The 25,691-nt window shown below is 44.5% G+C and overlaps 2 protein-coding genes across 3 annotated transcripts in view; both read left to right on the top strand.

The window, feature by feature from the left end:
* The window catches only part of LOC149137958 (protein mono-ADP-ribosyltransferase PARP14-like), a 405,174-nt gene that overhangs the window by 236,198 nt on the left and 143,285 nt on the right, over nucleotides 1–25,691 (top strand). The gene's annotated exons all lie outside the window — the stretch shown is intronic.
* On the top strand, nucleotides 499–24,052 carry LOC149137961 (uncharacterized; the record flags this gene model as incomplete). The annotated part of the gene is made up of 2 exons (XM_089347202.1): nucleotides 499–612; nucleotides 1,957–24,052. Coding segments are annotated over 2 exons (231 nt in total), but the record flags the coding sequence as incomplete, so codon positions are not given.

The following is a 25,691-nucleotide window of genomic DNA, read 5'->3' as shown; positions in this document are numbered from 1 at the left end:
AAGATTACAAAAAGAGAGAAGAGAGCTAAAGAGAGAGTGGGATAGAAGGGAGTTTCAGTGGGAGGAGGACAAGAAGATTACAAAAAGAGAGAAGAGAGTTATAGAGAGAAGGATAGAAGGGAGTTTCAGTGGGAGGAGGAGGAGATTACAAAAAGAGAGAAGAGAGTTACACAGAGAGGGATAGAAGGGAGTTTCAGTGGGAGGAGGAGAAGAAGTTTACAAAAAGAGAGAAGAGAGTTACAGAGAGAGGGATAGAAGGGAGTTTCAGTGGGAGGAGGAGAAGAAGATTAAAAAAAGAGAGAAGAGAGTTACAGAGAGAGAGAGAGGGATAGAAGGGAGTTTCAGTGGGAGGAGGAGAAGAAGATTAAAAAAAGAGAGAAGAGAGTTACAGAGAGAGAGAGGGATAGAAGGGAGTTTCAGTGGGAGGAGGAGAAGAAGATTCCAAAAAGAGAGAAGAGAGTTACAGAGAGAGAGAGGGATAGAAGGGAGTTTCAGTGAGAGGAGGAGGAGAAGATTACAAAAAGAGAGAAGAGAGCTACAGAGAGAGGGATAGAAAGGAGTTTCAGTGGGAGGAGGAGAAGAAGATTCCAAAAAGAGAGAAGAGAGTTACAGAGAGAAGGATAGAAGGGAGTTTCAGTGGGAGGAGGAGAAGAAGATTCCAAAAAGAGAGAAGAGAGCTACAGAGAGAGAGAGGGATAGAAGGGAGTTTCAGTGAGAGGAGGAGAAGAAGGTTCCAAAAAGAGAGAAGAGAGCTACAGAGAGAAGGATAGAAGGGAGTTTCAGTAGGAGGAGGAGAAGATTACAAAAACAGAGAAGAGAGTTACACAGAGAGAGGGATAGAAGGGAGTTTCAGAGGGAGGAGGAGAAGAAGATTCCAAAAAGAGAGAAGAGAGCTACAGAGAGAGGGATAGAAGGGAGTTTCAGTGCGAGGAGGAGAAGAAGATTCCAAAAAGAGAGAAGAGAGCTACATAGAGAGAGAGGGATAGAAGGGAGTTTCAGTGGGAGGAGAAGAAGATTCCAAAAAGATAGAAGAGAGTTACAGAGAGAAGGATAGAAGGGGGTTTCAGTGGGAGGAGGAGAAGAAGAATCCAAAAAGAGAGAAGAGAGCTGCACAGAGAGAGAGGGATAGAAGAGAGTTTCAGTGGGAGGAGGAGAAGAAGATTCCAAAAAGTGAGAAGAGAGTTACAGAGAGAGAGAGGGATAGAAGGGAGTTTCAGTGAGAGGAGGAGAAGAAGATTCCAAAAAGAGAGAAGAGAGCTACAGAGAGAGAGAGAGGGATAGAAGGGAGTTTCAGTGGGAGGAGGAGAAAATTACAAAAACAGAGAAGAGAGTTACAGAGAGAGAGGGATAGAAGGGAGTTTCAGTGGGAGGAGGAGAAGATTATAAAAAGAGAGAAGAGAGTTACAGAGAAAGGGATAGAAGGGAGTTTCAGTGGGAGGAGGAGAAGAAGATTACAAAAAGAGAGAAGAGAGCTAAAGAGAGAGTGGGATAGAAGGGAGTTTCAGTGGGAGGAGGACAAGAAGATTACAAAAAGAGAGAAGAGAGTTATAGAGAGAAGGATAGAAGGGAGTTTCAGTGGGAGGAGGAGGAGATTACAAAAAGAGAGAAGAGAGTTACACAGAGAGGGATAGAAGGGAGTTTCAGTGGGAGGAGGAGAAGAAGTTTACAAAAAGAGAGAAGAGAGTTACAGAGAGAGGGATAGAAGGGAGTTTCAGTGGGAGGAGGAGAAGAAGATTAAAAAAAGAGAGAAGAGAGTTACAGAGAGAGAGAGAGAGGGATAGAAGGGAGTTTCAGTGGGAGGAGGAGAAGAAGATTAAAAAAAGAGAGAAGAGAGTTACAGAGAGAGAGAGGGATAGAAGGGAGTTTCAGTGGGAGGAGGAGAAGAAGATTCCAAAAAGAGAGAAGAGAGTTACAGAGAGAGAGAGGGATAGAAGGGAGTTTCAGTGATAGGAGGAGGAGAAGATTACAAAAAGAGAGAAGAGAGCTACAGAGAGAGGGATAGAAAGGAGTTTCAGTGGGAGGAGGAGAAGAAGATTCCAAAAAGAGAGAAGAGAGTTACAGAGAGAAGGATAGAAGGGAGTTTCAGTGGGAGGAGGAGAAGAAGATTCCAAAAAGAGAGAAGAGAGCTACAGAGAGAGGGATAGAAGGGAGTTTCAGTGCGAGGAGGAGAAGAAGATTCCAAAAAGAGAGAAGAGAGCTACAGAGAGAGAGAGGGATAGAAGGGAGTTTCAGTGGGAGGAGAAGAAGATTCCAAAAAGATAGAAGAGAGTTACAGAGAGAAGGATAGAAGGGGGTTTCAGTGGGAGGAGGAGAAGAAGATTCCAAAAAGAGAGAAGAGAGCTGCACAGAGAGAGAGGGATAGAAGGGAGTTTCAGTGGGAGGAGGAGAAGAAGATTCCAAAAAGTGAGAAGAGAGTTACAGAGAGAGAGAGGGATAGAAGGGAGTTTCAGTGGGAGGAGGAGAAGAAGATTCCAAAAAGAGAGAAGAGAGCTACAGAGAGAGAGAGAGAGGGATAGAAGGGAGTTTCAGTGGGAGGAGGAGAAGAAGATTCCAAAAAGAGAGAAGAGAGCTACAGAGAGAGAGAGGGATAGAAGGGAGTTTCAGCGGGAGGAGGAGAAGAAGATTCCAAAAAGAGAGAAGAGAGTTACAGAGAGAGAGAGGGATAGAAGGGAGTTTCAGTGGGAGGAGGAGAAGATTACAAAAAGAGAGAAGAGAGCTACAGTGAGAGGGATAGAAAGGAGTTTCAGTGGGAAGAGGAGAAGAAGATTCCAAAAAGTGAGAAGAGAGTTACAGAGAGAAGGATAGAAGGGAGTTTCAGTGGGAGGAGGAGAAGAAGATTCCAAAAAGAGAGAAGAGAGCTACAGAGAGAGAGAGGGATAGAAGGGAGTTTCAGTGAGAGGAGGAGAAGAAGGTTCCAAAAAGAGAGAAGAGAGCTACAGAGAGAAGGATAGAAGGGAGTTTCAGTAGGAGGAGGAGAAGATTACAAAAACAGAGAAGAGAGTTACACAGAGAGAGGGATAGAAGGGAGTTTCAGAGGGAGGAGGAGAAGAAGATTCCAAAAAGAGAGAAGAGAGCTACAGAGAGAGGGATAGAAGGGAGTTTCAGTGCGAGGAGGAGAAGAAGATTCCAAAAAGAGAGAAGAGAGCTACAGAGAGAGAGAGGGACAGAAGGGAGTTTCAGTGGGAGGAGAAGAATATTCCAAAAAGATAGAAGAGAGTTACAGAGAGAAGGATAGAAGGGGGTTTCAGTGGGAGGAGGAGAAGAAGATTCCAAAAAGAGAGAAGAGAGCTGCACAGAGAGAGAGGGATAGAAGAGAGTTTCAGTGGGAGGAGGAGAAGAAGATTCCAAAAAGTGAGAAGAGAGTTACAGAGAGAGAGAGAGGGATAGAAGGGAGTTTCAGTGGGAGGAGGAGAAGAAGATTCCAAAAAGAGAGAAGAGAGCTACAGAGAGAGAGAGAGAGGGATAGAAGGGAGTTTCAGTGGGAGGAGGAGAAAAAGATTCCAAAAAGAGAGAAGAGAGCTACAGAGAGAGAGAGGGATAGAAGGGAGTTTCAGTGGGAGGAGGAGAATATTACAAAAAGAGAGAAGAGAGCTACAGAGAGAGGGATAGAAAGGAGTTTCAGTGGGAGGAGGAGAAGAAGATTCCAAAAAGAGAGAAGAGCATTACAGAGAGAAGGATAGAAGGGAGTTTCAGTGGGAGGAGGAGAAGAAGATTCCAAAAAGAGAGAAGAGAGCTACAGAGAGAGAGAGGGATAGAAGGGAGTTTCAGTGAGAGGAGGAGAAGAAGGTTCCAAAAAGAGAGAAGAGAGCTACAGAGAGAAGGATAGAAGGGAGTTTCAGTAGGAGGAGGAGAAGATTACAAAAACAGAGAAGAGAGATACACAGAGAGAGGGATAGAAGGGAGTTTCAGAGGGAGGAGGAGAAGATTACATAAAGAGAGAAGAGAGTTACAGAGAGAAGGATAGAAGGGAGTTTCAGTGGGAGGAGGAGAAGAAGATTCCAAAAAGAGAGAAGAGAGCTACAGAGAGAGGGATAGAAGGGAGTTTCAGTGGGAGGAGGAGAAGATTACAAAAAGAGAGAAGAGAGTTACAGAGAGAAGGATAGAAGGGAGTTTCAGTGGGAGGAGGAGAAGATTACAAAAAGAGAGAAGAGAGCTACAGAGAGAAGGATAGAAGGGAGTTTCAGTGGGAGGAGGAGAAGAAGATTCCAAAAAGAGAGAAGAGAGCTACAGAGAGAGAGAGAGGGATAGAAGGGAGTTTCAGTGGGAGGAGGAGAAAATTACAAAAACAGAGAAGAGAGTTACAGAGAGAGAGGGATAGAAGGGAGCTTCAGTGGGAGGAGGAGAAGATTATAAAAAGAGAGAAGAGAGTTACAGAGAAAGGGATAGAAGGGAGTTTCAGTGGGAGAAGGAGAAGAAGATTACAAAAAGAGAGAAGAGAGCTGCACAGAGAGAGAGGGATAGAAGGGAGTTTTAGTGGGAGGAGGAGAAGAAGATTCCAAAAAGAGAGAAGAGAGCTACAGAGAGAGAGAGGGATAGAAGGGAGTTTCAGTGGGAGGAGAAGAAGATTCCAAAAAGATAGAAGAGAGTTACAGAGAGAAGGATAGAAGGGGGTTTCAGTGGGAGGAGGAGAAGAAGATTCCAAAAAGAGAGAAGAGAGCTACAGAGAGAGAGAGAGAGGGATAGAAGGGAGTTTCAGTGGGAGGAGGAGAAGAAGATTCCAAAAAGAGAGAAGAGAGCTACAGAGAGAGAGAGGGATAGAAGGGAGTTTCAGTGGGAGGAGGAGAAGAAGATTCCAAAAAGAGAGAAGAGAGTTACAGAGAGAGAGAGGGATAGAAGGGAGTTTCAGTGGGAGGAGGAGAAGATTACAAAAAGAGAGAAGAGAGCTACAGAGAGAGTGGGATAGAAGGGAGTTTCAGTGGGAGGAGGACAAGAAGATTATAAAAAGAGAGAAGAGAGTTACAGAGAAAGGGATAGAAGGGAGTTTCAGTGGGAGGAGGAGAAGAAGATTACAAAAAGAGAGAAGAGAGCTAAAGAGAGAGTGGGATAGAAGGGAGTTTCAGTGGGAGGAGGACAAGAAGATTACAAAAAGAGAGAAGAGAGTTATAGAGAGAAGGATAGAAGGGAGTTTCAGTGGGAGGAGGAGGAGAATACAAAAAGAGAGAAGAGAGTTACACAGAGAGGGATAGAAGGGAGTTTCAGTGGGAGGAGGAGAAGAAGTTTACAAAAAGAGAGAAGAGAGTTACAGAGAGAGGGATAGAAGGGAGTTTCAGTGGGAGGAGGAGAAGAAGATTAAAAAAAGAGAGAATAGAGTTACAGAGAGAGAGAGAGGGATAGAAGGGAGTTTCAGTGGGAGGAGGAGAAGAAGATTAAAAAAAGAGAGAAGAGAGTTACAGAGAGAGAGAGGGATAGAAGGGAGTTTCAGTGGGAGGAGGAGAAGAAGATTCCAAAAAGAGAGAAGAGAGTTACAGAGAGAGAGAGGGATAGAAGGGAGTTTCAATGAGAGGAGGAGGAGAAGATTACAAAAAGAGAGAAGAGAGCTACAGAGAGAGGGATAGAAAGGAGTTTCAGTGGGAGGAGGAGAAGAAGATTCCAAAAAGAGAGAAGAGAGTTACAGAGAGAAGGATAGAAGGGAGTTTCAGTGGGAGGAGGAGAAGAAGATTCCAAAAAGAGAGAAGAGAGCTACAGAGAGAGAGAGGGATAGAAGGGAGTTTCAGTGAGAGGAGGAGAAGAAGGTTCCAAAAAGAGAGAAGAGAGCTACAGAGAGAAGGATAGAAGGGAGTTTCAGTAGGAGGAGGAGAAGATTACAAAAACAGAGAAGAGAGTTACACAGAGAGAGGGATAGAAGGTAGTTTCAGAGGGAGGAGGAGAAGAAGATTCCAAAAAGAGAGAAGAGAGCTACAGAGAGAGGGATAGAAGGGAGTTTCAGTGCGAGGAGGAGAAGAAGATTCCAAAAATAGAGAAGAGAGCTACATAGAGAGAGAGGGATAGAAGGGAGTTTCAGTGGGAGGAGAAGAAGATTCCAAAAAGATAGAAGAGAGTTACAGAGAGAAGGATAGAAGGGGGTTTCAGTGGGAGGAGGAGAAGAAGTATCCAAAAAGAGAGAAGAGAGCTGCACAGAGAGAGAGGGATAGAAGAGAGTTTCAGTGGGAGGAGGAGAAGAAGATTCCAAAAAGTGAGAAGAGAGTTACAGAGAGAGAGAGGGATAGAAGGGAGTTTCAGTGAGAGGAGGAGAAGAAGATTCCAAAAAGAGAGAAGAGAGCTACAGAGAGAGAGAGAGGGATAGAAGGGAGTTTCAGTGGGAGGAGGAGAAAATTACAAAAACAGAGAAGAGAGTTACAGAGAGAGAGGGATAGAAGGGAGTTTCAGTGGGAGGAGGAGAAGATTATAAAAAGAGAGAAGAGAGTTACAGAGAAAGGGATAGAAGGGAGTTTCAGTGGGAGGAGGAGAAGAAGATTACAAAAAGAGAGAAGAGAGCTAAAGAGAGAGTGGGATAGAAGGGAGTTTCAGTGGGAGGAGGACAAGAAGATTACAAAAAGAGAGAAGAGAGTTATAGAGAGAAGGATAGAAGGGAGTTTCAGTGGGAGGAGGAGGAGATTACAAAAAGAGAGAAGAGAGTTACACAGAGAGGGATAGAAGGGAGTTTCAGTGGGAGGAGGAGAAGAAGTTTACAAAAAGAGAGAAGAGAGTTACAGAGAGAGGGATAGAAGGGAGTTTCAGTGGGAGGAGGAGAAGAAGATTAAAAAAAGAGAGAAGAGAGTTACAGAGAGAGAGAGAGGGATAGAAGGGAGTTTCAGTGGGAGGAGGAGAAGAAGATTAAAAAAAGAGAGAAGAGAGTTACAGAGAGAGAGAGGGATAGAAGGGAGTTTCAGTGGGAGGAGGAGAAGAAGATTCCAAAAAGAGAGAAGAGAGTTACAGAGAAAGGGATAGAAGGGAGTTTCAGTGGGAGGAGGAGAAGAAGATTACAAAAAGAGAGAAGAGAGCTAAAGAGAGAGTGGGATAGAAGGGAGTTTCAGTGGGAGGAGGACAAGAAGATTACAAAAAGAGAGAAGAGAGTTATAGAGAGAAGGATAGAAGGGAGTTTCAGTGGGAGGAGGAGGAGATTACAAAAAGAGAGAAGAGAGTTACACAGAGAGGGATAGAAGGGAGTTTCAGTGGGAGGAGGAGAAGAAGTTTACAAAAAGAGAGAAGAGAGTTACAGAGAGAGGGATAGAAGGGAGTTTCAGTGGGAGGAGGAGAAGAAGATTAAAAAAAGAGAGAAGAGAGTTACAGAGAGAGAGAGAGGGATAGAAGGGAGTTTCAGTGGGAGGAGGAGAAGAAGATTAAAAAAAGAGAGAAGAGAGTTACAGAGAGAGAGAGGGATAGAAGGGAGTTTCAGTGGGAGGAGGAGAAGAAGATTCCAAAAAGAGAGAAGAGAGTTACAGAGAGAGAGAGGAATAGAAGGGAGTTTCAGTGAGAGGAGGAGGAGAAGATTACAAAAAGAGAGAAGAGAGCTACAGAGAGAGGGATAGAAAGGAGTTTCAGTGGGAGGAGGAGAAGAAGATTCCAAAAAGAGAGAAGAGAGTTACAGAGAGAAGGATAGAAGGGAGTTTCAGTGGGAGGAGGAGAAGAAGATTCCAAAAAGAGAGAAGAGAGCTACAGAGAGAGGGATAGAAGGGAGTTTCAGTGCGAGGAGGAGAAGAAGATTCCAAAAAGAGAGAAGAGAGCTACAGAGAGAGAGAGGGATAGAAGGGAGTTTCAGTGGGAGGAGAAGAAGATTCCAAAAAGATAGAAGAGAGTTACAGAGAGAAGGATAGAAGGGGGTTTCAGTGGGAGGAGGAGAAGAAGATTCCAAAAAGAGAGAAGAGAGCTGCACAGAGAGAGAGGGATAGAAGGGAGTTTCAGTGGGAGGAGGAGAAGAAGATTCCAAAAAGTGAGAAGAGAGTTACAGAGAGAGAGAGGGATAGAAGGGAGTTTCAGTGGGAGGAGGAGAAGAAGATTCCAAAAAGAGAGAAGAGAGCTACAGAGAGAGAGAGAGAGGGATAGAAGGGAGTTTCAGTGGGAGGAGGAGAAGAAGATTCCAAAAAGAGAGAAGAGAGCTACAGAGAGAGAGAGGGATAGAAGGGAGTTTCAGCGGGAGGAGGAGAAGAAGATTCCAAAAAGAGAGAAGAGAGTTACAGAGAGAGAGAGGGATAGAAGGGAGTTTCAGTGGGAGGAGGAGAAGATTACAAAAAGAGAGAAGAGAGCTACAGTGAGAGGGATAGAAAGGAGTTTCAGTGGGAAGAGGAGAAGAAGATTCCAAAAAGTGAGAAGAGAGTTACAGAGAGAAGGATAGAAGGGAGTTTCAGTGGGAGGAGGAGAAGAAGATTCCAAAAATAGAGAAGAGAGCTACAGAGAGAGAGAGGGATAGAAGGGAGTTTCAGTGAGAGGAGGAGAAGAAGGTTCCAAAAAGAGAGAAGAGAGCTACAGAGAGAAGGATAGAAGGGAGTTTCAGTAGGAGTAGGAGAAGATTACAAAAACAGAGAAGAGAGTTACACAGAGAGAGGGATAGAAGGGAGTTTCAGAGGGAGGAGGAGAAGAAGATTCCAAAAAGAGAGAAGAGAGCTACAGAGAGAGGGATAGAAGGGAGTTTCAGTGCGAGGAGGAGTAGAAGATTCCAAAAAGAGAGAAGAGAGCTACAGAGAGAGAGAGGGACAGAAGGGAGTTTCAGTGGGAGGAGAAGAATATTCCAAAAAGATAGAAGAGAGTTACAGAGAGAAGGATAGAAGGGGGTTTCAGTGGGAGGAGGAGAAGAAGATTCCAAAAAGAGAGAAGAGAGCTGCACAGAGAGAGAGGGATAGAAGAGAGTTTCAGTGGGAGGAGGAGAAGAAGATTCCAAAAAGTGAGAAGAGAGTTACAGAGAGAGAGAGAGGGATAGAAGGGAGTTTCAGTGGGAGGAGGAGAAGAAGATTCCAAAAAGAGAGAAGAGAGCTACAGAGAGAGAGAGAGATAGAAGGGAGTTTCAGTGAGAGGAGGAGAAGAAGGTTCCAAAAAGAGAGAAGAGAGCTACAGAGAGAAGGATAGAAGGGAGTTTCAGTAGGAGGAGGAGAAGATTACAAAAACAGAGAAGAGAGTTACACAGAGAGAGGGATAGAAGGGAGTTTCAGAGGGAGGAGGAGAAGAAGATTCCAAAAAGAGAGAAGAGAGCTACAGAGAGAGGGATAGAAGGGAGTTTCAGTGCGAGGAGGAGAAGAAGATTCCAAAAAGAGAGAAGAGAGCTACAGAGAGAGAGAGGGACAGAAGGGAGTTTCAGTGGGAGGAGAAGAATATTCCAAAAAGATAGAAGAGAGTTACAGAGAGAAGGATAGAAGGGGGTTTCAGTGGGAGGAGGAGAAGAAGATTCCAAAAAGAGAGAAGAGAGCTGCACAGAGAGAGAGGGATAGAAGAGAGTTTCAGTGGGAGGAGGAGAAGAAGATTCCAAAAAGTGAGAAGAGAGTTACAGAGAGAGAGAGAGGGATAGAAGGGAGTTTCAGTAGGAGGAGGAGAAGATTACAAAAACAGAGAAGAGAGATACACAGAGAGAGGGATAGAAGGGAGTTTCAGAGGGAGGAGGAGAAGATTACATAAAGAGAGAAGAGAGTTACAGAGAGAAGGATAGAAGGGAGTTTCAGTGGGAGGAGGAGAAGAAGATTCCAAAAAGAGAGAAGAGAGCTACAGAGAGAGGGATAGAAGGGAGTTTCAGTGGGAGGAGGAGAAGATTACAAAAAGAGAGAAGAGAGTTACAGAGAGAAGGATAGAAGGGAGTTTCAGTGGGAGGAGGAGAAGATTACAAAAAGAGAGAAGAGAGCTACAGAGAGAAGGATAGAAGGGAGTTTCAGTGGGAGGAGGAGAAGAAGATTCCAAAAAGAGAGAAGAGAGCTACAGAGAGAGAGAGAGGGATAGAAGGGAGTTTCAGTGGGAGGAGGAGAAGATTATAAAAAGAGAGAAGAGAGTTACAGAGAAAGGGATAGAAGGGAGTTTCAGTGGGAGAAGGAGAAGAAGATTACAAAAAGAGAGAAGAGAGCTGCACAGAGAGAGAGGGATAGAAGGGAGTTTTAGTGGGAGGAGGAGAAGAAGATTCCAAAAAGAGAGAAGAGAGCTACAGAGAGAGAGAGGGATAGAAGGGAGTTTCAGTGGGAGGAGAAGAAGATTCCAAAAAGATAGAAGAGAGTTACAGAGAGAAGGATAGAATGGGGTTTCAGTGGGAGGAGGAGAAGAAGATTCCAAAAAGAGAGAAGAGAGCTACAGAGAGAGAGAGAGAGGGATAGAAGGGAGTTTCAGTGGGAGGAGGAGAAGAAGATTCCAAAAAGAGAGAAGAGAGCTACAGAGAGAGAGAGGGATAGAAGGGAGTTTCAGTGGGAGGAGGAGAAGAAGATTCCAAAAAGAGAGAAGAGAGTTACAGAGAGAGAGAGGGATAGAAGGGAGTTTCAGTGGGAGGAGGAGAAGATTACAAAAAGAGAGAAGAGAGCTACAGAGAGAGGGATAGAAAGGAGTTTCAGTGGGAGGACGAGAAGAAGATTCCAAAAAGAGAGAAGCTAGTTACAGAGAGAAGGATAGAAGGGAGTTTCAGTGGGAGGAGGAGAAGAAGATTCCAAAAAGAGAGAAGAGAGCTACAGAGAGAGAGAGGGATAGAAGGGAGTTTCAGTGAGAGGAGGAGAAGAAGGTTCCAAAAAGAGAGAAGAGAGCTACAGAGAGAAGGATAGAAGGGAGTTTCAGTAGGAGGAGGAGAAGATTACAAAAACAGAGAAGAGAGTTACACAGAGAGAGGGATAGAAGGGAGTTTCTGAGGGAGGAGGAGAAGAAGATTCCAAAAAGAGAGAAGAGAGCTACAGAGAGAGGGATAGAAGGGAGTTTCAGTTCGAGGAGGAGAAGAAGATTCCAAAAAGAGAGAAGAGAGCTACAGAGAGAGAGAGGGATAGAAGGGAGTTTCAGTGGGAGGAGAAGAAGATTCCAAAAAGATAGAAGAGAGTTACAGAGAGAAGGATAGAAGGGGGTTTCAGTGGGAGGAGGAGAAGAAGATTCCAAAAAGAGAGAAGAGAGCTGCACAGAGAGAGAGGGATAGAAGAGAGTTTCAGTGGGAGGAGGAGAAGAAGATTCCAAAAAGTGAGAAGAGAGTTACAGAGAGAGAGAGAGGGATAGAAGGGAGTTTCAGTGAGAGGAGGAGAAGAAGATTCCAAAAAGAGAGAAGAGAGCTACAGAGAGAGAGAGAGGGATAGAAGGGAGTTTCAGTGGGAGGAGGAGAAAATTACAAAAACAGAGAAGAGAGTTACAGAGAGAGAGGGATAGAAGGGAGTTTCAGTGGGAGGAGGAGAAGATTATAAAAAGAGAGAAGAGAGTTACAGAGAAAGGGATAGAAGGGAGTTTCAGTGGGAGGAGGAGAAGAAGATTACAAAAAGAGAGAAGAGAGCTAAAGAGAGAGTGGGATAGAAGGGAGTTTCAGTGGGAGGAGGACAAGAAGATTACAAAAAGAGAGAAGAGAGTTATAGAGAGAAGGATAGAAGGGAGTTTCAGTGGGAGGAGGAGGAGATTACAAAAAGAGAGAAGAGAGTTACACAGAGAGGGATAGAAGGGAGTTTCAGTGGGAGGAGGAGAAGAAGTTTACAAAAAGAGAGAAGAGAGTTACAGAGAGAGGGATAGAAGGGAGTTTCAGTGGGAGGAGGAGAAGAAGATTAAAAAAAGAGAGAAGAGAGTTACAGAGAGAGAGAGAGGGATAGAAGGGAGTTTCAGTGGGAGGAGGAGAAGAAGATTAAAAAAAGAGAGAAGAGAGTTACAGAGAGAGAGAGGGATAGAAGGGAGTTTCAGTGGGAGGAGGAGAAGAAGATTCCAAAAAGAGAGAAGAGAGTTACAGAGAGAGAGAGGGATAGAAGGGAGTTTCAGTGAGAGGAGGAGGAGAAGATTACAAAAAGAGAGAAGAGAGCTACAGAGAGAGGGATAGAAAGGAGTTTCAGTGGGAGGAGGAGAAGAAGATTCCAAAAAGAGAGAAGAGAGTTACAGAGAGAAGGATAGAAGGGAGTTTCAGTGGGAGGAGGAGAAGAAGATTCCAAAAAGAGAGAAGAGAGCTACAGAGAGAGAGAGGGATAGAAGGGAGTTTCAGTGAGAGGAGGAGAAGAAGGTTCCAAAAAGAGAGAAGAGAGCTACAGAGAGAAGGATAGAAGGGAGTTTCAGTAGGAGGAGGAGAAGATTACAAAAACAGAGAAGAGAGTTACACAGAGAGAGGGATAGAAGGGAGTTTCAGAGGGAGGAGGAGAAGAAGATTCCAAAAAGAGAGAAGAGAGCTACAGAGAGAGGGATAGAAGGGAGTTTCAGTGCGAGGAGGAGAAGAAGATTCCAAAAAGAGAGAAGAGAGCTACAGAGAGAGAGAGGGATAGAAGGGAGTTTCAGTGGGAGGAGAAGAAGATTCCAAAAAGATAGAAGAGAGTTACAGAGAGAAGGATAGAAGGGGGTTTCAGTGGGAGGAGGAGAAGAAGATTCCAAAAAGTGAGAAGAGAGTTACAGAGAGAGAGAGAGGGATAGAAGGGAGTTTCAGTGAGAGGAGGAGAAGAAGATTCCAAAAAGAGAGAAGAGAGCTACAGAGAGAGAGAGAGGGATAGAAGGGAGTTTCAGTGGGAGGAGGAGAAAATTACAAAAACAGAGAAGAGAGTTACAGAGAGAGAGGGATAGAAGGGAGTTTCAGTGGGAGGAGGAGAAGATTATAAAAAGAGAGAAGAGAGTTACAGAGAAAGGGATAGAAGGGAGTTTCAGTGGGAGGAGGAGAAGAAGATTACAAAAAGAGAGAAGAGAGCTAAAGAGAGAGTGGGATAGAAGGGAGTTTCAGTGGGAGGAGGACAAGAAGATTACAAAAAGAGAGAAGAGAGTTATAGAGAGAAGGATAGAAGGGAGTTTCAGTGGGAGGAGGAGGAGATTACAAAAAGAGAGAAGAGAGTTACACAGAGAGGGATAGAAGGGAGTTTCAGTGGGAGGAGGAGAAGAAGTTTACAAAAAGAGAGAAGAGAGTTACAGAGAGAGGGATAGAAGGGAGTTTCAGTGGGAGGAGGAGAAGAAGATTAAAAAAAGAGAGAAGAGAGTTACAGAGAGAGAGAGAGGGATAGAAGGGAGTTTCAGTGGGAGGAGGAGAAGAAGATTAAAAAAAGAGAGAAGAGAGTTACAGAGAGAGAGAGGGATAGAAGGGAGTTTCAGTGAGAGGAGGAGGAGAAGATTACAAAAAGAGAGAAGAGAGCTACAGAGAGAGGGATAGAAAGGAGTTTCAGTGGGAGGAGGAGAAGAAGATTCCAAAAAGAGAGAAGAGAGTTACAGAGAGAAGGATAGAAGGGAGTTTCAGTGGGAGGAGGAGAAGAAGATTCCAAAAAGAGAGAAGAGAGCTACAGAGAGAGAGAGGGATAGAAGGGAGTTTCAGTGAGAGGAGGAGAAGAAGGTTCCAAAAAGAGAGAAGAGAGCTACAGAGAGAAGGATAGAAGGGAGTTTCAGTAGGAGGAGGAGAAGATTACAAAAACAGAGAAGAGAGTTACACATAGAGAGGGATAGAAGGGAGTTTCAGAGGGAGGAGGAGAAGAAGATTCCAAAAAGAGAGAAGAGAGCTACAGAGAGAGGGATAGAAGGGAGTTTCAGTGCGAGGAGGAGAAGAAGATTCCAAAAAGAGAGAAGAGAGCTACAGAGAGAGAGAGGGATAGAAGGGAGTTTCAGTGGGAGGAGAAGAAGATTCCAAAAAGATAGAAGAGAGTTACAGAGAGAAGGATAGAAGGGGGTTTCAGTGGGAGGAGGAGAAGAAGATTCCAAAAAGAGAGAAGAGAGCTGCACAGAGAGAGAGGGATAGAAGAGAGTTTCAGTGGGAGGAGGAGAAGAAGATTCCAAAAAGTGAGAAGAGAGTTACAGAGAGAGAGAGGGATAGAAGGGAGTTTCAGTGAGAGGAGGAGAAGAAGATTCCAAAAAGAGAGAAGAGAGCTACAGAGAGAGAGAGAGGGATAGAAGGGAGTTTCAGTGGGAGGAGGAGAAAATTACAAAAACAGAGAAGAGAGTTACAGAGAGAGAGGGATAGAAGGGAGTTTCAGTGGGAGGAGGAGAAGATTATAAAAAGGGAGAAGAGAGTTACAGAGAAAGGGATAGAAGGGAGTTTCAGTGGGAGGAGGAGAAGAAGATTACAAAAAGAGAGAAGAGAGATAAAGAGAGAGTGGGATAGAAGGGAGTTTCAGTGGGAGGAGGACAAGAAGATTACAAAAAGAGAGAAGAGAGTTATAGAGAGAAGGATAGAAGGGAGTTTCAGTTGGAGGAGGAGAAGAAGATTCCAAAAAGAGAGAAGAGAGTTACAGAGAGAGAGAGGGATAGAAGGGAGTTTCAGTGAGAGGAGGAGGAGAAGATTACAAAAAGAGAGAAGAGAGCTACAGAGAGAGGGATAGAAAGGAGTTTCAGTGGGAGGAGGAGAAGAAGATTCCAAAAAGAGAGAAGAGAGTTACAGAGAGAAGGATAGAAGGGAGTTTCAGTGGGAGGAGGAGAAGAAGATTCCAAAAAGAGAGAAGAGAGCTACAGAGAGAGGGATAGAAGGGAGTTTCAGTGGGAGGAGGAGAAGAAGATTCCAAAAAGAGAGAAGAGAGCTACAGAGAGAGGGATAGAAGGGAGTTTCAGTGGGAGGAGGAGAAGAAGATTCCAAAAAGAGAGAAGAGAGCTGCACAGAGAGAGAGGGATAGAAGGGAGTTTCAGTGGGAGGAGGAGAAGAAGATTCCAAAAAGTGAGAAGAGAGTTACAGAGAGAGAGAGGGATAGAAGGGAGTTTCAGTGAGAGGAGGAGAAGAAGATTCCAAAAAGAGAGAAGAGAGCTACAGAGAGAGAGAGAGAGGGATAGAAGGGAGTTTCAGTGGGAGGAGGAGAAGAAGATTCCAAAAAGAGAGAAGAGAGCTACAGAGAGAGAGAGGGATAGAAGGGAGTTTCAGCGGGAGGAGGAGAAGAAGATTCCAAAAAGAGAGAAGAGAGTTACAGAGAGAGAGAGGGATAGAAGGGAGTTTCAGTGGGAGGAGGAGAAGATTACAAAAAGAGAGAAGAGAGCTACAGTGAGAGGGATAGAAAGGAGTTTCAGTGGGAAGAGGAGAAGAAGATTCCAAAAAGTGAGAAGAGAGTTACAGAGAGAAGGATTGAAGGGAGTTTCAGTGGGAGGAGGAGAAGAAGATTCCAAAAAGAGAGAAGAGAGCTACAGAGAGAGAGAGGGATAGAAGGGAGTTTCAGTGAGAGGAGGAGAAGAAGGTTCCAAAAAGAGAGAAGAGAGCTACAGAGAAGGATAGAAGGGAGTTTCAGTAGGAGGAGGAGAAGATTACAAAAACAGAGAAGAGAGTTACACAGAAAGAGGGATAGAAGGGAGTTTCAGAGGGAGGAGGAGAAGAAGATTCCAAAAAGAGAGAAGAGAGCTACAGAGAGAGGGATAGAAGGGAGTTTCAGTGCGAGGAGGAGAAGAAGATTCCAAAAAGAGAGAAGAGAGCTACAGAGAGAGAGAGGGACAGAAGGGAGTTTCAGTGGGAGGAGAAGAAGATTCCAAAAAGATAGAAGAGAGTTACAGAGAGAAGGATAGAAGGGGGTTTCAGTGGGAGGAGGAGAAGAAGATTCCAAAAAGAGAGAAGAGAGCTGCACAGAGAGAGAGGGATAGAAGAGAGTTTCAGTGGGAGGAGGAGAAGAAGATTCCAAAAAGTGAGAAGAGAGTTACAGAGAGAGAGAGGGATAGAAGGGAGTTTCAGTGGGAGGAGGAGAAGAAGATTCCAAAAAGAGAGAAGAGAGCTACAGAGAGAGAGAGAGGGGGATAGAAGGGAGTTTCAGTGGGAGGAGGAGAAGAAGATTCCAAAAAGAGAGAAGAGAGCTACAGAGAGAGAGAGGGATAGAAGGGAGTTTCAGTGGGAGGAGGAGAATATTACAAAAAGAGAGAAGAGAGCTACAGAGAGAGGGATAGAAAGGAGTTTCAGTGGGAGGAGGAGAAGAAGATTCCAAAAAGAGAGAAGAGCGTTACAGAGAGAAGGATAGAAGGGAGTTTCAGTGGGAGGAGGAGAAGAAGATTCCAAAAAGAGAGAAGAGAGCTACAGAGAGAGAGAGGGATAGAAGGGAGTTTCAGTGAGAGGAGGAGAAGAAGGTTCCAAAAAGAGAGAAGAGAGCTACAGAGAGAAGGATAGAAGGGAGTTTCAGTAGGAGGAGGAGAAGATTACAAAAACAGAGAAGAGAATTACACAGAGAGAGGGATAGAAGGGAGTTTCAGAGGGAGGAGGAGAAGATTACATAAAGAGAGAAGAGAGTTACAGAGAGAAGGATAGAAGGGAGTTTCAGTGGGAGGAGGAGAAGAAGATTCCAAAAAGAGAGAAGAGAGCTACAGAGAGAGGGATAGAAGGGAGTTTCAGTGGGAGGAGGAGAAGATTACAAAAAGAGAGAAGAGAGTTACAGAGAGAAGGATAGAAGGGAGTTTCAGTGGGAGGAGGAGAAGATTACAAAAAGAGAGAAGAGAGCTACAGAGAGAAGGATAGAAGGGAGTTTCAGTGGGAGGAGGAGAAGAAGATTCCAAAAAGAGAGAAGAGAGCTACAGAGAGAGAGAGAGGGATAGAAGGGAGTTTCAGTGGGAGGAGGAGAAAATTACAAAAACAGAGAAGAGAGTTACAGAGAGAGAGGGATAGAAGGGAGCTTCAGTGGGAGGAGGAGAAGATTATAAAAAGAGAGAAGAGAGTTACAGAGAAAGGGATAGAAGGGAGTTTCAGTGGGAGGAGGAGAAGAAGATTACAAAAAGAGAGAAGAGAGCTAAAGAGAGAGTGGGATAGAAGGGAGTTTCAGTGGGAGGAGGACAAGAAGATTACAAAAAGAGAGAAGAGAGTTATAGATAGAAGGATAGAAGGGAGTTTCAGTGGGAGGAGGAGGAGATTACAAAAAGAGAGAAGAGAGTTACACAGAGAGGGATAGAAGGGAGTTTCAGTGGGAGGAGGAGAAGAAGTTTACAAAAAGAGAGAAGAGAGTTACAGAGAGAGGGATAGAAGGGAGTTTCAGTGGGAGGAGGAGAAGAAGATTCCAAAAAGAGAGAAGAGAGCTACAGAGAGAGAGAGGGATAGAAGGGAGTTTCAGTGAGAGGAGGAGAAGAAGGTTCCAAAAAGAGAGAAGAGAGCTACAGAGAGAAGGATAGAAGGGAGTTTCAGTAGGAGGAGGAGAAGATTACAAAAACAGAGAAGAGAGTTACACAGAGAGAGGGATAGAAGGGAGTTTCAGAGGGAGGAGGAGAAGATTACATAAAGAGAGAAGAGAGTTACAGAGAGAAGGATAGAAGGGAGTTTCAGTGGGAGGAGGAGAAGAAGATTCCAAAAAGAGAGAAGAGAGCTACAGAGAGAGGGATAGAAGGGAGTTTCAGTGGGAGGAGGAGAAGATTACAAAAAGAGAGAAGAGAGTTACAGAGAGAAGGATAGAAGGGAGTTTCAGTGGGAGGAGGAGAAGATTACAAAAAGAGAGAAGAGAGCTACAGAGAGAAGGATAGAAGGGAGTTTCAGTGGGAGGAGGAGAAGAAGATTCCAAAAAGAGAGAAGAGAGCTACAGAGAGAGAGTGGGATAGAAGGGAGTTTCAGTGAGAGGAGGAGAAGAAGATTACAATAAGAGAGAAGAGAGTTATAGAGAGAAGGATAGAAGGGAGTTTCAGTGGGAGGAGGAGAAGATTACAAAAACAGAGAAGAGATTTACACAGAGAGAGGGATAGAAGGGAGTTTCAGTGGGAGGAGGAGAAGAAGATTAAAAAAAGAGAGAAGAGAGTTACAGAGAGAGAGAGGGATAGAAGGGAGTTTCAGTGGGAGGAGGTGAAGAAGATTCCAAAAAGAGAGAAGAGAGTTACAGAGAGAGAGAGGGATAGAAGGGAGTTTCAGTGGGAGGCGGAGAAGATTACAAAAAGAGAGAAGAGAGCTGCAGAGAGAGGGATAGAAAGGAGTTTCAGTGGGAGGAGGAGAAGAAGATTCCAAAAAGAGAGAAGAGAGTTACAGAGAGAAGGATAGAAGGGTGTTTCAGTGGGAGGAGGAGAAGAAGATTCCAAAAAGAGAGAAGAGAGCTACAGAGAGAGAGAGAGAGAGGGATAGAAGGGATTTTCAGTGGGAGGAGGAGAAGAAGATTCCAAAAAGAGAGAAGAGAGCTACAGAGAGAGAGAGGGATAGAAGGGAGTTTCAGTGGGAGGAGGAGAAGAAGATTCCAAAAAGAGAGAAGAGAGCTACAGAGAGAGAGAGGGATAGAAGGGAGTTTCAGTGGGAGGAGGAGAAGAAGATTCCAAAAAGAGAGAAGAGAGTTACAGAGAGAGAGAGGGATAGAAGGGAGTTTCAGTGGGAGGAGGAGAAGATTACAAAAAGAGAGAAGAGAGCTACAGAGAGAGGGATAGAAGGGAGTTTCAGTAGGAGGAGGAGAAGATTACAAAAACAGAGAAGAGAGTTACACACAGAGAGGGATAGAAGGGAGTTTCAGAGGGAGGAGGAGAAGATTACAAAAACAGAGAAGAGAGTTACAGAGAGAGAGGGATAGAAGGGAGTTTCAGTGGGAGGAGGAGAAGATTATAAAAAGAGAGAAGAGAGTTACAGAGAAAGGGATAGAAGGGAGTTTCAGTGGGAGGAGGAGAAGAAGATTACAAAAAGAGAGAAGAGAGCTACAGAGAGAGAGAGGGATAGAAGGGAGTTTCAGTGGGAGGAGGAGAAGATTACAAAAACAGAGAAGAGAGTTACAGAGAGAGAGGGATAGAAGGGAGTTTCAGTGGGAGGAGGAGAAGATTATAAAAAGAGAGAAGAGAGTTACAGAGAAAGGGATAGAAGGGAGTTTCAGTAGGAGGAGGAGAAGAAGATTACAAAAAGAGAGAAGAGAGCTACAGAGAGAGTGGGATAGAAGGGAGTTTCAGTGGGAGGAGGAGAAGAAGATTACAAAAAGAGAGAAGAGAGTTATAGAGAGAAGGATAGAAGGGAGTTTCAGTGGGAGGAGGAGAAGATTACAAAAAGAGAGAAGAGAGTTACACAGAGAGGGATAGAAGGGAGTTTCAGTGGGACGAGGAGAAGATTATAAAAAGAGAGAAGAGAGTTACAGAGAAAGGGATAGAAGGGAGTTTCAGTGGGAGGAGGAGAAGAAGATTACAAAAAGAGAGAAGAGAGATACAGAGAGAGGGATAGAAAGGAGTTTCAGTGGGAGGAGGAGAAGAAGATTCCAAAAAGAGAGAAGAGAGTTACAGAGAGAAGGATAGAAGGGGGTTTCGGTGGGAGGAGGAGGAGAAGATTCCAAAAAGAGAGAAGAGAGCTACAGAGAGAGGGATAGAAGGGACTTTCAGTGGGAGGAGGAGAAGAAGATTCCAAAAAGAGAGAAGAGAGCTACAGAGAGAGAGAGAGGGATAGAAGGGAGTTTCAGTGGGAGGAGAAGAAGATTCCAAAAAGAGAGAAGAGAGCTACAGAGAGAGAGCGGGATAGAAGGGAGTTTCAGTGGGAGGAGGAGAAGATTACAAAAAGAGAGAAGAGAGCTACAGAGAGAGGGATAGAAAGGAGTTTCAGTGGGAGGAGGAGAAGAAGATTCCAAAAAGGGAGAAGAGAGTTACAGAGAGAAGGATAGAAGGGGGTTTCGGTGGGAGGAGGAGAAGAAGATTCCAAAAAGAGAGAAGAGAGCTACAGAGAGAGGGATAGAAGGGACTTTCAGTGAGAGGAGGAGAAGAAGATTCCAAAAAGAGAGAAGAGAGCTACAGAGAGAGAGAGGGATAGAAGGGAGTTTCAGTGGGAGGAGGAGAAGATTACAAAAACAGAGAAGAGAGTTACAGAGAGAGAGGGATAGAAGGGAGTTTCAGTGGGAGGAGGAGAAGATTACAAAAAGAGAGAAGAGAGTTACAGAGAGAAGGATAGAAGGGAGTTTCAGTGGGAGGAGGAGAAGAAGATTCCAAAAAGAGAGAAGAGAGCTACAGAGAGAGGGATAGAAGGGAGTTTCAGTGGGAGGAGGAGAAGATTACAAAAAGAGAGAAGAGAGTTACAGAGAGAAGGATAGAAGGGAGTTTCAGTGGGAGGAGGAGAAGATTACAAAAAGAGAGAAGAGAGCTACAGAGAGAGGGATAGAAGGGACTTTCAGTGGAAGGAGGAGAAGAAGATTCCAAAAAGAGAGAAGAGAGCTACAGAGAGAGAGAGGGTTAGAAGGGAGTTTCAGTGGGAGGAGGAGAAGAAGATTCCAAAAAGAGAGAAGAGAGCTAAAGAGAGAAGGATAGAAGGGAGTTTCAGTGGGAGGAGGAGAAGATTACAAAAACAGAGAAGAGAGTTACAGAGAGAGAGGGATAGAAGGGAGTTTCAGTGGGAGGAGGAGAAGATTACAAAAAGAGAGAAGAGAGTTACAGAGAGAAGGATAGAAGGGAGCTTCAGTGGGAGGAGGAGAAGAAGATTCCAAAAAGAGAGAAGAGAGCTACAGAGAGAGGGATAGAAGGGAGTTTCAGTGGGAGGAGGAGAAGATTACAAAAAGAGAGAAGAGAGTTACAGAGAGAAGGATAGAAGGGAGTTTCAGTGGGAGGAGGAGAAGATTACAAAAAGAGAGAAGAGAGCTACAGAGAGAAGGATTGATGGGAGTTTCAGTGGGAGGAGGAGAAGATTACAAAAAGAGACAAGAGAGCTACAGAGAGAGTGGGATAGAAGGGAGTTTCAGTGGGAGGAGGAGAAGAAGATTACAAAAAGAGAGAAGAGAGTTATAGAGAGAAGGATAGAAGGGAGTTTCAGTGGGAGGAGGAGAAGATTACAAAAAGAGAGAAGAGAGTTACAGAGAGAAGGATAGAAGGGAGTTTCAGTGGGAGGAGGAGAAGAAGATTACAAAAAGAGAGAAGAGAGCTACAGAGAGAGTGGGATAGAAGGGAGTTTCAGTGGGAGGAGGAGAAGATTACAAAAACAGAGAAGAGAGTTACAGAGAGAGAGAGGGATAGAAGGGAGTTTCAGTGGGAGGAGGAGAAGATTACAAAAAGAGAGAAGAGAGTTACAGAGAGAAGGATAGAAGGGAGCTTCAGTGGGAGGAGGAGAAGAAGATTCCAAAAAGAGAGAAGAGAGCTACAGAGAGAGGGATAGAAGGGAGTTTCAGTGGGAGGAGGAGATGATTACAAAAAGAGAGAAGAGAGTTACAGAGAGAAGGATAGAAGGGAGTTTCAGTGGGAGGAGGAGAAGATTACAAAAAGAGAGAAGAGAGCTACAGAGAGAAGGATTGATGGGAGTTTCAGTGGGAGGAGGAGAAGATTACAAAAAGAGACAAGAGAGCTACAGAGAGAGTGGGATAGAAGGGAGTTTCAGTGGGAGGAGGAGAAGAAGATTACAAAAAGAGAGAAGAGAGTTATAGAGAGAAGGATAGAAGGGAGTTTCAGTGGGAGGAGGAGAAGATTACAAAAAGAGAGAAGAGAGTTACAGAGAGAAGGATAGAAGGGAGTTTCAGTGGGAGGAGGAGAAGAAGATTACAAAAAGAGAGAAGAGAGCTACAGAGAGAGTGGGATAGAAGGGAGTTTCAGTGGGAGGAGGAGAAGAAGATTACAAAAAGAGAGAAGAGAGTTATAGAGAGAAGGATAGAAGGGAGTTTCAGTGGGAGGAGGAGAAGATTACAAAAAGAGAGAAGAGAGTTACACAGAGAGGGATAGAAGGGAGTTTCAGTGGGAGGAGGAGAAGAAGATTACAAAAAGAGAGAAGAGAGTTACAGAGAGAGGGATAGAAGGGAGTTTCAGTGGGAGGAGGAGAAGAAGATTAAAAAAAGAGAGACGAGAGTTACAGAGAGAGAGAGGGATAGAAGGGAGTTTCAGTGGGAGGAGGTGAAGAAGATTACAAAAAGAGAGAAGAGAGTTACAGAGAGAGAGAGGGATAGAAGGGAGTTTCAGTGGGAGGAGGAGAAGATTACAAAAAGAGAGAAGAGAGCTGCAGAGAGAGGGATAGAAAGGAGTTTCAGTGGGAGGAGGAGAAGAAGATTCCAAAAAGAGAGAAGAGAGTTACAGAGAGAAGGATAGAAGGGTGTTTCAGTGGGAGGAGGAGAAGAAGATTCCAAAAAGAGAGAAGAGAGCTACAGAGAGAGAGAGAGAGAGGGATAGAAGGGAGTTTCAGTGGGAGGAGGAGAAGAAGATTCCAAAAAGAGAGAAGAGAGCTACAGAGAGAGAGAGGGATAGAAGGGAGTTTCAGTGGGAGGAGGAGAAGAAGATTCCAAAAAGAGAGAAGAGAGCTACAGAGAGAGAGAGAGATAGAAGGGAGTTTCAGTGGGAGGAGGAGAAGAAGATTCCAAAAAGAGAGAAGAGAGTTACAGAGAGAGAGAGGGATAGAAGGGAGTTTCAGTGGGAGGAGGAGAAGATTACAAAAAGAGAGAAGAGAGCTACAGAGAGAGGGATAGAAAGGAGTTTCAGTGGGAGGAGGAGAAGAAGATTCCAAAAAGAGAGAAGAGAGTTACAGAGAGAAGGATAGAAGGGAGTTTCAGTGGGAGGAGGAGAAGAAGATTCCAAAAAGAGAGAAGAGAGCTACAGAGAGAGGGATAGAAGGGACTTTCAGTGGGAGGAGGAGAAGAAGATTCCAAAAAGAGAGAAGAGCGCTACAGAGAGAGAGGGATAGAAGGGAGTTTCAGTGAGAGGAGGAGAAGAAGGTTCCAAAAAGAGAGAAGAGAGCTACAGAGAGAAGGATAGAAGGGAGTTTCAGTAGGAGGAGCAGAAGATTCCAAAAAGAGAGAAGAGAGTTACAGAGAGAAGGATAGAAGGGAGTTTCAGTGGGAGGAGGAGAAGAAGATTCCAAAAAGAGAGAAGAGAGCTACAGAGAGAGGGATAGAAGGGAGTTTCAGTGGGAGGAGTAGAAGATTACAAAAAGAGAGTTACAGAGAGAAGGATAGAAGGGAGTTTCAGTGGGAGGAGGAGAAGATTACAAAAAGAGAGAAGAGAGCTACAGAGAGAAGGATAGAAGGGAGTTTCAGTGGGAGGAGGAGAAGAAGATTCCAAAAAGAGAGAAGAGAGCTACAGAGAGAGAGAGGGATAGAAGGGAGTTTCAGTGGGAGGAGGAGAAGATTATAAAAAGAGAGAAGAGAGTTACAGAGAAAGGGATAGAAGGGAGTTTCAGTGGGAGGAGGAGAAGAAGATTACAAAAAGAGAGAAGAGAGCTACAGAGAGAGTGGGATAGAAGGGAGTTTCAGTGGGAGGAGGAGAAGAAGATTACAATAAGAGAGAAGAGAGTTATAGAGAGAAGGATAGAAGGGAGTTTCAGTGGGAGGAGGAGAAGATTACAAAAACAGAGAAGAGAGTTACACAGAGAGAGGGATAGAAGGGAGTTTCAGAGGGAGGAGGAGAAGATTACAAAAAGAGAGAAGAGAGTTACAGAGAGAAAGACAGAAGGGAGTTTCAGTGGGAGGAGGTGAAGAAGATTCCAAAAAGAGAGAAGAGAGTTACAGAGAGAGAGAGGGATAGAAGGGAGTTTCAGTGGGAGGAGGAGAAGATTACAAAAAGAGAGAAGAGAGCTGCAGAGAGAGGGATAGAAGGGAGTTTCAGTGGGAGGAGGAGAAGAAGATTACAAAAAGAGAGAAGAGAGTTATAGAGAGAAGAGAGTTATAGAGAGAAGGATAGAAGGGAGTTTCAGTGCGAGGAGGAGAAGATTACAAAAAGAGAGAAGAGAGTTACACAGAGAGGGATAGAAGGGAGTTTCAGTGGGAGGAGGACAAGAAGATTACAAAAAGAGAGAAGAGAGTTACAGAGAGAGGGATAGAAGTGAGTTTCAGTGGGAGGAGGAGAAGAAGATTAAAAAAAGAGAGAAGAGAGTTACAGAGATAGAGGGGGATAGAAGGGAGTTTCAGTGGGAGGAGGTGAAGAAGATTCCAAAAAGAGAGAAGAGAGTTACAGAGAGAGAGAGGGATAGAAGGGAGTTTCAGTGGGAGGAGGAGAAGATTACAAAAAGAGAGAAGAGAGCTGCAGAGAGAGGGATAGAAAGGAGTTTCAGTGGGAGGAGGAGAAGAAGATTCCAAAAAGAGAGAAGAGGGTTACAGAGAGAAGGATAGAAGGGTGTTTCAGTGGGAGGAGGAGAAGAAGATTCCAAAAAGAGAGAAGAGAGCTACAGAGAGAGGGATAGAAGGGAGTTTCAGTGCGAGGAGGAGAAGAAGATTCCAAAAAGAGAGAAGAGAGCTACAGAGAGAGGGAGAGGGATAGAAGGGAGTTTCAGTGGGAGGAGAAGAAGATTCCAAAAAGAGAGAAGAGAGCTACAGAGAGAGAGCGGGATAGAAGGGAGTTTCAGTGGGAGGAGGAGAAGATTACAAAAACAGAGAAGAGAGCTACAGAGAGAGGGATAGAAAGGAGTTTCAGTGGGAGGAGGAGAAGAAGATTCCAAAAAGAGAGAAGAGAGTTACAGAGAGAGGGGAGAAGTGAGCAACAGAAAGAGGGTCAGAAGAAAGGTAGAAAGGGACAAAGGGAGGATAGAAGAGAGCTACAAAGAGAGGGTAGAAGTGAGCAACAGAAAGATGATCAGAAGAAAGGTAGAAAGGGACAAAGGGAGGATAGAAGAGAGCTACAAAGAGTGGGGAGAAGTGAGCAACAGAAAGAGGGTGATAAGAAAGGTAGAAAGGATCAAAGGGAGGATAGAAGAGAGCTACAAAGAGAGGGGAGAAGTGAGCAACAGAAAGAGGGTCAGAAGAAAGGTAGAAAGGGACAAAGGGAGGATAGAAGAGAGCTACAAAGAGAGGGTAGAAGTGAGCAACAGAAAGAGGATCAGAAGAAAGGTAGAAAGGGACAAAGGGAGGATAGAAGAGAGCTACAAAGAGAGGGGAGAAGTGAGCAACAGAAAGAGGGTGAGAAGAAAGGTAGAAAGGGACAAAGGGAAGATAGAAGAGAGATATAAAGTGAGGGGAGAAGTGAGCAACAGAAAGAGGGTGAGAAGAAAGGTAGAAAGGGACAAAGGGAAGATAGAAGAGAGCTACAAAGAGAGGGGAGAAGTGAGCAACAGAAAGAGGGTTAGAAGAAAGGTAGAAAGGGACAAAGGGAGGATAGAAGAGAGCTACAAAGAGAGGGTAGAAGTGAGCAACAGAAAGAGGCTCAGAAGAAAGGTAGAAAGGGACAAAGGGAGGATAGAAGAGAGCTACAAAGAGAGGGGAGAAGTGAGCAACAGAAAGAGGGTCAGAAGAAAGGTAGAAAGGGACAAAGGGAGGATAGAAGAGAGCTACAATGAGAGGGGAGAAGTGAGCAACAAAAAGAGGGTCAGAAGAAAGGTAGAAAGGGTCAAAGGGAGGATAGAAGAGAGCTACAAAGAGAGGGGAGAAGTGAGCAACAGAAAGAGGGTGATAAGAAAGGTAGAAAGGGTCAAAGGGAGGATAGAAGAGAGCTACAAAGAGAGGGGAGAAGTGAGCAACAGAAAGAGGGTCAGAAGAAAGGTAGAAATGGACAAAGGGAGGATAGAAGAGAGCTACAAAGAGAGGGGAGAAGTGAGCAACAAAAAGAGGGTCAGAAGAAAGGTAGAAAGGGTCAAAGGGAGGATAGAAGAGAGCTACAAAGAGAGGGGAGAAGTGAGCAACAGAAAGAGGGTGATAAGAAAGGTAGAAATGATCAAAGGGAGGATAGAAGAGAGCTACAAAGAGAGGGGAGAAGTGAGCAACAGAAAGAGGGTCAGAAGAAAGGTAGAAAGGGACAAAGGGAGGATAGAAGAGAGCTACAAAGAGAGGGTAGAAGTGAGCAACAGAAAGAGGATCAGAAGAAAGGTAGAAAGGGACAAAGGGAGGATAGAAGAGAGCTACAAAGAGAGGGGAGAAGTG

The sequence above is a fragment of the Octopus bimaculoides genome, chromosome 1 (genome assembly GCF_046866305.1).
Source record: "Octopus bimaculoides isolate indiv1 chromosome 1, ASM4686630v1, whole genome shotgun sequence".
Taxonomy (NCBI): domain Eukaryota; kingdom Metazoa; phylum Mollusca; class Cephalopoda; order Octopoda; family Octopodidae; genus Octopus; species Octopus bimaculoides.
The sequence above is the reverse complement of the archived record's forward strand: the minus strand, read 5'-3'. Positions and strand labels throughout refer to the sequence as shown.